The sequence below is a fragment of the Microcebus murinus genome, chromosome 19 (genome assembly GCF_040939455.1).
Source record: "Microcebus murinus isolate Inina chromosome 19, M.murinus_Inina_mat1.0, whole genome shotgun sequence".
Taxonomy (NCBI): Eukaryota; Metazoa; Chordata; class Mammalia; order Primates; family Cheirogaleidae; genus Microcebus; species Microcebus murinus.
Genome location: NC_134122.1, coordinates 28,137,206 through 28,147,825, shown reverse-complemented (window position 1 = coordinate 28,147,825; position 10,620 = coordinate 28,137,206). Strand labels below are relative to the sequence as shown.

At 41.6% G+C, this 10,620-nt stretch overlaps 1 protein-coding gene across 1 annotated transcript; it reads left to right on the top strand.

Moving 5' to 3' along the window:
• The first annotated feature begins 403 nt into the window (after positions 1-403).
• Positions 404-1,219, top strand: LOC105868420 (gap junction gamma-3 protein-like). The gene has a single exon (XM_020281363.2). It carries the CDS (start codon positions 404-406, stop codon positions 1,217-1,219), a length of 816 nt encoding a protein of 271 aa, XP_020136952.2.
• Positions 1,220-10,620: the final 9,401 nt, after the last annotated feature.

Genomic DNA, 10,620 nt, shown 5'->3' with positions numbered 1-10,620 from the left:
CCAAAGTGAGTAATCAAAAATGCCAGTCTGGACTCTTAGATGTAGTTTTTGGGAGAGAGAGAGAGGGAGGGAAGGAATGCAACAAAGAAGGACCCTGATCTCTGCCTGAGAGTTCCTCTCCACTCCAGCATACAGAAGGGGAGGGCGGAAAGAGAGAGGCACTCCCCGCCCCCCCCCTCACTATTTACAGAGGCGATTTCATGAACTAGTAAATAAGTTCAGAGTCTTGCTATTTGATCAACCAGATCCTTGGAGAGGAGCAAATAGGCTTGCCTTCCCATCCTTGGATTGGGAGTGATAAGGCGGACTGGAGCTCCCTCTACAGGAGCTCCAGTCACGTGCAGTGGCTGATGACTGTGACACACGTGCAGTGGCTGATGACTGTCCTCTGCTCTGTAGCAGGATGTGTGGCTGCGTCCTGCGGCGGCTGCTGGCGGAGGAGGCGGGGCACTCCACCCCCGTGGGACGCCTCCTGCTCCCCGTGCTCCTGGGATTCCGCCTCGCGCTGCTGGCTGCCAGCGGGCCTGGCGTCTACGGCGATGAGCAGAGTGAATTTGTGTGTCACACCCAGCAGCCCGGCTGCAAGGCCGCCTGCTTTGACGCCTTCCACCCTCTCTCCCCACTGCGCTTCTGGACCTTCCAGGTCATGTTGGTGGCTGTTCCCAGCGCCCTCTACGTGGCTTTCACCCTGTATCATGTGATCTGGCGCTGGGAAGAATCAGGAAAGGTGAAGAAGGAGGAGGAGACCCTGCTCCACGCAGGGCAGAGCGGCAGAGGTGCCCCAGGGGCTGGAAGCCCCCGGCTGCTCTGGGCCTACGTGGCACAGCTGGGGGCTCGACTGGCCCTTGAGGGGGCAGCCCTGGGAGGGCAGTACCATCTGTATGGGTTCCAGGTGCCCAGCTCTTTTGCATGTCGTCGAGAGCCGTGCCTTGGTAGTATAACCTGTACTCTGTCCCGCCCCTCTGAGAAGACCATCTTCCTAAAGACCATGTTTGGGGTCAGTGGGTTCTGTCTCCTGTTTACTCTTTTGGAGCTTGTGCTTCTGGGTTTGGGGAGATGGTGGAAGATCCAGAAGCACAAATCTTCCTCCTCTAACTACCGCCCAACTTCAGAGAGCACCAGAAGACACAAGGAACCAACTGATAGCTTTCCAGTGGTGGAAACCAAAGAGCAGTTTCGAGAAGCAGGTGAGAAGGACACTCTTTCTTCCTGCCACTGATGTCTCTGTCCCAATGACCTTCTCTTGGGGCGGGTCCCTCACCCTTCTGGGAAGTACAACTTCTGCATGTTACAAAGCAGATAACCAGGTTCTAGGCAGATGTGTTCTGACCACTGCTCCCTCCCGACCCATCTCCCAACGTCCTTCCCCTTCAATTTGATGATTCCTTCCAGTGAACCAGGAAGAGAGTGCTAGTCAATTGTACCTCCTGAATTTCCATTTAGGGTCCCTTTACACTTAGGAAAAATCTCAGCTTCTGCTTGATTCATTACTTTGCAGAGTTATGAAGATACCTGGCTTGCCTGAAGGAAACCCTTTGATTGGATCTTCTTCCCAACATCCATGGAGTGGGGATTCATGTCCATGACAAATTAGAGGCTGCTGAGGGATTTCTAAGGGTGATGGCAGGCCTTGGTGTCTAAAGCATTTCCTTGAAGAGTTCCTGATTGTACCTTCTTACTCAAATTCTGTGGTGTCAGCATTACAATTTTCACGAGCTCAGTTCAACAGTCAGCCAGCAGAAGCCTCCATAAACCATGACTCACCCCTGCCCTGCTCAATAAATATTGACTACTTGTGTCGGCATTCCTGTTGCTGAAGACAATGATCCTTCCTGCCTCAGTGACTCATTTATCTTATTTGTTGTTCCACATTGTCTGCTTTCCCAGCGCCAAAGTCCTGCAGCATATATTATAGCTGGAAACTCTGGTCCTCCAAGCCTGTATAGCCCAATGTCCCTTAATAACCAGAGGAGATTTATTAAAACACCCAACCACATCCTTTAGGAAGATTACTGTGAATTCAGGGGCTTATGTCCCTTTGACACTGAGAGCTCTGAATTCTGCTTGATTCTCAGTCTCAACTTGGCGCCCTGCAGCTGTTCTCCAGCATAGCAGCAACTCACATGTAGGACCAAGTCCCTACTTTTTAAGATGATAACCCCCACTACAACACAGAAAATGCTGTTATACTGCTGATTCAGGAATAAGAGCAAGAGAAGTTTATATCAGAGTGTAAATCAGCGGATGACTGAAATCTGAGTACCAAGCTTCTTGTGTCCTTGAGTAATTTCTGTTGGACAGTGTTTTACCCTCTCACCTTTTTACAGAACCCCACCCCCTCCTTAGTTCTTCCTTGCCTTTAACGTCTCAGCAAAGAGCAGTGACCTGGTTTGTTTTCTCCTTCTGAATCCCAGTTACGGCCAAGTAAGTTAGGCAGGCTCATCTCTAAAGAAAGATATTGAGTTGGGATGGTTTGGCAACTAGGAAAAAAATAAGTTTTCTTGATGCCACAGGAGTGCTTCATAAGCATCTGTTATCTACTTTAGTCATATTCTAGCCAAGGTGACAAAGGAAAAAAGCAAATGCCATCATGTACAATTTCTCCTTATTTCACCCTTTGAAAAACAGCTTTGCTGATATATAATTCATACACCATAAAATTCACCCATTTAATGTATACAATTAAATAGTTTCTAGTATATTTACAGAGTTGTGTATCCATCAACACAATCAATTTTAGAACATTTTCATCAACTCAAAAAAACAAAAACCAATATCCTTTACCCTCAACCTCTTATTTTTCCCCAAACATATGCACCCACCAGTCTACTTTTGGTCTCTGTGGATTCCTCTGTGCCTTTATGTAAATGGAATCATACAATAGTGGTCTTTTGTGTCTGGCTTTTTTAACTTAGCATAATATTTTTGAGGTTCATGTTATAGCATGTATCAGAACTTCATTCCTTTTTATGGTTAAAGGTTATTCCATTGTTAGAATATAACATATTTGGTATATCATTTGGTATGTTATCCATTCTTCAATTTCTGGACAGTTGGATTGTTTCCATTTTTTTGCCAATATGAATATTTCTATGAACACTTGTGTACCAATTTTTGTGTGAACATATGTTTTCAGTACTCTTGGGTAAATACCCAGGATTGGATTGCTGGGTCATATGGAAATTCTATGTCTAATCTACCTTTTGAGGAAAACAGGAAACTGTTTTCCACAGTAGCTGCACTATTTTTACATTCCAACCAGCAATGTGTGAGGCCTCCGATTTAGCTACATCTTCACCATAACTTGTTATTTAGTGGTTTTTTTTTAATTCTAGTAATCCTAGTGGGTGTGAAGTGATATCTCATTGTAGTTTTGATTCGTACTTCTCTAATGGCTAATGATGTTGAACATTTTTCATGATTTTTTGACATTTGTATATCTTCTTTTGAAAAATGTCTATTCAAATCCTTTGCCCATTTTAAAATTGGGTTATTTGTATTTTTGTTGTTGCATTGTAAGAGCTCTTTATATATTCTGGATATTAGATACTCATCATATATATGATTTCCAAATATTTTCTCCCATTCTGTGGCTTGTCTTTCACTTTCTTGGGAGTGTTCTTTGATGTACAAAAGTTTTAAATTTTGATAAAGTCCAATTTACCCATATTTTTCTTTTGTTACTTATGATTTTGGTGTCATATTTAGGAAACTGTTGTTTAATTCATGGCCATGATGATTTACATCTGTTTCCATCTAAGAGTTTTATAGTTTCAACTTTTACATTTAGGTCTAAAATCAATTTCGAGTTAATTTTTGTGTATGGTATAAGGGTCTAACTTTATCTAGTGCATGTGCATATCTGGCTGTCCCAGTACCATTTCTTTTTTTTTTTTTAGACAGAGTCTCGCTTTCTTGCCCAGGCTAGAGTGAGTGCCGTGGCGTCAGCCTCGCTCACAGCAACCTCAGACTCCTGGGCTCAAGCGATCCTCCTGCCTCAGCCTCCCGAGTAGCTGGGACTACAGGCACGAGCCACCATGCCCGGCTGATTTTTATATTATATATATTAGTTGGCCAATTAATTTCTTTCTATTTTTATGGTAGAGACGGGGTCTCGCTCAGGCTGGTTTTGAACTCCTGACCTTGAGCAATCCACCCGCCTCGGCCTCTCAGAGTGCTAGGATTACAGGCGTGAGCCACCCCGCCCGGCCCCAGTACCATTTCTTGAAAAGACTATTCTTCCCTCATTGAATAGGTAAGGTTCTTGGCACCCTAGTTGAAAATCAATTGATCATAGATGTATGGAGTTATTGTGGAACTCTTAGTTCTATTTCATTGATCTGTATGTTTGTTCTTTTCTTTTTTGGGTATGGGGCAGAGTCTCATTCTGTCTCCCTGGGTAGAGTGCAATGGTGGCATCATAGCTCACTGCAACCTCAAACTCCTGGGCTCAAGCGATCCTCTTGCCTCAGCCTCCCAAGTAGCTGGGACTACAGGTGCATACTGGCATCTGCTTCTGGTGAGGGCCTCAGGGAACTTCTAATCATGGTGGAAGGCAAAGGGGGAGCAGGTGTTGTCACATGGCAAGAGAGGGAGAAAGAGAGAGAGAAAAGAAGAAAAAGAAAAGAGAAGAGACGGGAGAGAGGCAAGAAGGGAGGAGAACAGGTGCCCATGATCTTTTAAGCAACCAGCGAATAGAGTGAGAACTAATAGAGTGAGGACTCAGTCATCACCAAGGGGATGGCACCAAACCATTCATGGGGGATCCACCCCTATAACCCAAACACCTCCCACTAGGCCCAACTGCCAATATTGGGGGTCAAATTTTAACTTGAGACTTGGAGTGGACAAACATCCAAACTATATTGGTATTATAACCCAAAGTATAAAATAAGAATCCATGAGTCCATTTGGATATAAATAAATAATTGAATAAATAAATTGGAGATAACTGACAAATTTCTCATGCAGAAGAATGTCCCCTCTCAAGGAGGTGAAGCATAATTCTTCTCTCTTTAGGCTTCATATAGTGACTTCCTGCTAAAGAGTAAAATTGGGGGAGAATAACTTTACAGGGGAGAAAACCATCAAACACTAGCTCAGCCAGGTGACCAAGGTTAACATTAATATGATAAGTGATGTTGATAGTATGTACACTTGATAAAAAGTGATGACGGTTTTGTATTTTTCAGTTCTAAAATTTCCATATGGTTATTCTTTATATCTTCTATTTCTTTTCTGAGACTCTGTATCTTTCCATTTGAATAGATGCTTTCTAGTCTCTGATAATTCCAACATCTGTGGCAACTCATAGTTTGCATTTGTTGATTTCCTTCCCAGTGTGAGTTGAGATTTTTCTGGTTCATCATATGTCAATTTTGATTGATATTATGGACATTTTGGATATTATTATGATGCTTTTGGTCTTGTTTAAATTCTGTGGGGAATATTGATATTTATGTTGTAATAGGCAACTAACCCAGTTGGGTTCAGGCCACAAGTTCTGACCAGCCTTCTGAGGGCTGCAATGTTAGTTCAGTTTTCAAAGCCTTTGTTATGCTATTATGACAGGTCCCACATGAGTGCAACCTAAGGGCCAGTTTGGGATTGGATGGTAATCTGGGGCCTGAGAACTGGACTCATAGTTCAGTTCTCAAAGTCTTTGGTATGCTATTTAGGGTCAGATTCATCCTACCAGAAAAGGGGAATATTCTCAACAGAATTCTAAAATTACTTAGACATCAGAAGCAGTGTAGAGAAGAAGTCTGTGGTGGTGTGGTAGGTCTTCTGACAGGAAACAAAGGATGAAGGAAAACTGAACCACTCCTCTACCTCTGGGAAATATTGACTACACTGTTGACCTTAAGAGGAAGCCAAAGGTACACCTCTCTGAAGTAAGATATATAATAAATAAAACTCCCAGAAATGGTAGATCAGCTGTAGATGTTGGGCAGTGTTCTTGGTAACTTGTAACTACAAGGTATTATGGAGCCCTTACAAAGAGGAAATAAACTACCCATATACTTAGCCCGACCCAACATCAACCCTTCTCACTGCCATATAATTTGAACCATTTTTCCTGTTATTAGTGCTTTCACTGCCAGGGAAACAGAGATTCTCATATGGGCTTAATGGTATGTACCACATTAACAAATTAAACCATATGATTACACCCCTCCTGAATAATATCTTAACTATAATTTTATGAGAAACCCTGAGCTAGAACCGTCCAGTCAGGCCACTCCTAAATTTCTGACCCACCCAAACTGTGTGAGACAATAAATGCTAATTTTAAAGTTGCTAAATTTTGGGATAATTTGGTACCAGAAATGGTTTCAGAGGAATAGACACTGTTAGCACTTTAAAGACGTAACTGCATTATCTCCTCAATTGCATGGTTTCTGAGAAGAAGCTTGCTACAGTACTTGTCATTTTCTCTTGTAGATAATGTGTCTTTTTTCCTCTGGCTGCCTTTGAGATTTTCTGTCTGTCTTTGGTTGTCAGCAGTTTGAATGTCATAATCTTAGTTTCTTAATTTTAACTTTAGTTTCTTACATTTTTTTTTTTTTTGATACAGAGTCTTACTCTGCTGCCCAGGGTAGAGTGCCATGGCATCAGCCTAGCTCACAGCAACCTCAAACTCCTGGGCTCAAGCAATCCTCCTGCCTCAGCCTCCTGAGTAGCTGGGACTACAGACATGTGCCACCATGCCCGGCTAATTTTTTCTATATATTTTTAGTTGGCCAATTAATTTATTTCTATTTTTAGTAGAGACAGGGTCTCACTCTTGCTCAGGCTGGTTTTGAACTCCTGACCTTGAGTGATCTTCCTGCATCAGCCTCCCAGAGTGCTCATTACAGGCATGAGCCATTGTGCCTGGCTAATTTCCCACCTTTTAAGAAAGGTATCCTGCTGGATGTTCTCTGAGCTCCTTGCATTGGTTTGATGTCTCTCTCTAATTTTGTAAATTCTCAGCCATTATTTCCTGATTTGGTAGTTGATATTTTCCCATGGCTCTTGGATGCTCCATTCTGTTTTTATCACTCTTTTTTTTTTTTTTATTTTTTTTTATTTTTTTATTTTTTTTTTTTTTGAGACAGAGTCTCACTTTGTTGCCTAGGCTAGAGTGAGTGCCGTGGCGTCAGCCTAGCTCACAGCAACCTCAGACTCCTGGGCTCAAGCGATCCTTCTGTCTCAGCCTCCCAAGTAGCTGGGACTACAGGCATGCGCCACCATGCCCGGCTAATTTTTTCTATATATATTAGTTGGCCAATTAGTTTCTTTCCTTTATAGTAGAGACGGGGTCTCGCTCTTGCTCAGGCTGGTTTTGAACTCCCGACCTCGAGCAATCCGCCCGCCTCGGCCTCCCAGAGAGCTAGGATTACAGGCGTGAGCCACCGCGCCCGGCCCACTCTTTTTTTATCTTTGTGTTTCAGTAATTTCTATTCACCTACCTGTAGGTTTATTGATCTTTTTTCTTCAACTGTATTGAGTCTAATAATGGGCCCAGTGAAGGCATTCTTCATCCCTATTATTATATTTTTATTTCTATAATTTCCATTTTATTCTTCCTTATGGTTTCCATCTATTTGCTGAAATTAGCTATCTGAGCATGCATGTTGTTGACCTTTCCCCTTAAGTCCTTCACCATATTAATCATGGTTGTTTTAAATTTCCTTTCTGATAATTCTAACATCTATGCCATACGAGTCTGGGTTTTAATGATTGCTTTGTCTCTTTAGACTGTGTTTTTTTGTCTTTATGTATATTTATTAATTTTTTCTTCTAACTGAAATCTGGATACATTGTATAAACAGATGTTTAAATAAATATTATTATGCTTGGAGATGAGTGTGCCTTTCCTTCTGCTATATCATACATAGTACATAGTGGTGGTGGTGGTGTGTCAGTCTAGTCAGGGGTTGGGCTAGGTTTAAAGTTAACCATTGTGGTGGTTATCCTCAGTGTACCACAGGCCTCATATTTCTCTAGTGATAACTTATGTATAGAGTGTGAGCTTTATTTTGATAGTAAATATGTTTTAAGGAGGTTTGTGTGGGTGCCAAATTGACAAGGGGCAGACAGTGGTGATTTTGTAATGTGTCAACTCTGTTAAGCTGAACTATGTTTCTTAGAATTTCCTTTCCTATTTGTTCTTGGTTAAAATACTCTAAAAAAGACATGTTTGTGTAAGTTTTGGAGGGCAGAAGTGAAGTAGCTGTACAGTTTTATACTGGAAAGGGAGGTGCAGGGACACTAGGTGCTATTGCAGCTCATGCACTTTGTCACCTATCAGCTGGTTCACCTTGTTGGCATGGGGAATCAGCTTTCCCCAGGGTCATCTTTCAGTTTCTTTGGTTCCTGAGCCAAGTGTATCTTTAGTACTGGTGTCAGTCCCTCTAGCAGGGATACCCATGTCTTCAAAGTTGGACACAGTGAAAGAATGACCAGTTTCTGCTTTAGGTTCCAGCTCATCCTTGCTTTATGTTGATCTTCCCTTTTGAACTGCTTGCTCTGCAGACTTAAAGAATCATGGCTGGGTGTGGTGGCTCATGCCTGTTATCCTAGCACTCTGGGAGGCCGAGGTGGGTGGATAGTTTGAGCTTAGGAGTTTGAGACCAGCCTGAGCAAGAGTGAGACCCTGTCTCTACTAAAAAAATAGAAAGAAATGAGCTGGAAAACTAAAAAAAAAAAAAAAAAAAAAAAAAAAATATATATATATATATATATATATATATATATATATATATATATATATATATATTTAGCAGGGCATGGTGGTGCATGCCTGTAGTCCTAGCTACTCGGGAGGCTGAAGCAGAAGGATTGCTGGAGCCCAGGAGTTGGAGGTTGCTGTGAGCTAGGCTGACGCCATAGCACTCTAGCCCAGGCAACAGAGTGAGACTCTGTCTCAAAAAAAAAAAAAAAAAAAAAAGAATCATAGTGATTCTTTCTTTGATTGAACCTTGGCTGATATAAAGACTTATAGACATTTTGTGATACAGAAAATTGTGAATTAGGGAGCCTCAATTATTCTCAGTAAAGAAGGTAGATCATCTCAGGAGTATGGCAGCACAGAAGACATAAGGGCTGCTATAGTTTGTATATTTGGCCATTCAAAACTCATACTGTAATTTGATCCCCAATATTGGAGGTGGGGCCTAGGGGGAGGTGTTTGGGTCATAGAGGTGGATCCCTCAAGGATGGCTTAATGCTGTCCTTGTGGTAATGAGTGAGTTCTCCCTCTAGTTCTCATGAGAGCTGGTTGTGAAAAAGAGCTTGGCACCTCCCTCCCATCTTTCTCTCTTGCTTCTGCTCTTGACATGTGATCTCTGCATGCCAGCTCCCCTCCGCTTTCCACCATGAGTGAAGGAAGCATGAGGCCCTTACCAGAAGCCAGGGAGATTCTGGTGACATACTTCTTGTAAATCCTGCAGAACTGTGAGCCAAATAAACCTCTTTTCTCTATAAATTATCCAGTCTCAGGTATTCCTGTATAGCAACACAAATGGACTAAGATGAGGATCTTAAGGAATTTACATGAAAAGATTTAAATGATTACTGAGAGGGGAACAAATACTTTGCAGGAGTGCAGTGACTTCCCATCCAACACATATGCAGATATACAGACAGACACATACTGACACAATAAACACTCATGGTAGATATCAGTAACTGATAAGAAATTTTTTTCCTGCTTAGTCCATAGTAAATACTCAGATTCCTTTTCAATATAGTATTCCAATTGCAAAGAAAATGCAGTATAGTTGTATAATTTGAATGTGTTAAAAGTAGATATTCTATGGAACTTTTATTAATAACCTCAAAACAGAAATCTCAGGAACTCCTTTTTCAAATCATTTAATCACACTGAGCAAATTGTTATGGGAAAGGCAGTATTTGATATTGGGACACAAGAAGAATGAGAAATCTGTTAAATAAGCAGGAGGCTATTAGCCTAAGGTTGTCTTGGTACTTTGAATTCCTATATAACAAACTACAACCTATCTTAGAACATAAACAAAGTGAAACCTAACTTAGTATTTTTTTTTATAGCAAATAGCTCGTGTCAGTCAATCACAAACAGCTGAGCTGAGCTTCAGCCAATAACAGGCAGCCAATTGATCAGACCATGCCCCAATAAGGCAAATGCCTCATCACACTATGACCAAATAAGGTAGACACCTACCTGTGGCCAATCAGGTGATGACTCTATTTTGCTTCCTTTAAAAGCTAGCAGCTCACATTGCTGGGCAGAGCTCTCTGAACCTCTTCTAGTTTTGAGTGATGCCCAATTCATGATTTGTTCTTTGCACAAATAGATTCCATTAAATTTATTGGTCTAAAGTTTTTAACAAATCTCATTCATGAGAAAAGGAATAAAGTGGGAAGAATAAAAAAGTGCTTCAGAAACACAAGATAAAAAATCCATTGAAGGGAAATATATAATTCCCTGAAATAGTCAAGTATATTGTTTGTTGAAAGCCTCCATGGATGTTCCTTAGGATAGCAAAATGGTTGCTATTCTTCAGGTTGGGTACCAAAAATGCAAAATATCTGTGCCTCTGAATCCTAACCACCTTCACTTAAAAACTTGACTTCCTGATCCTATCAGGACTT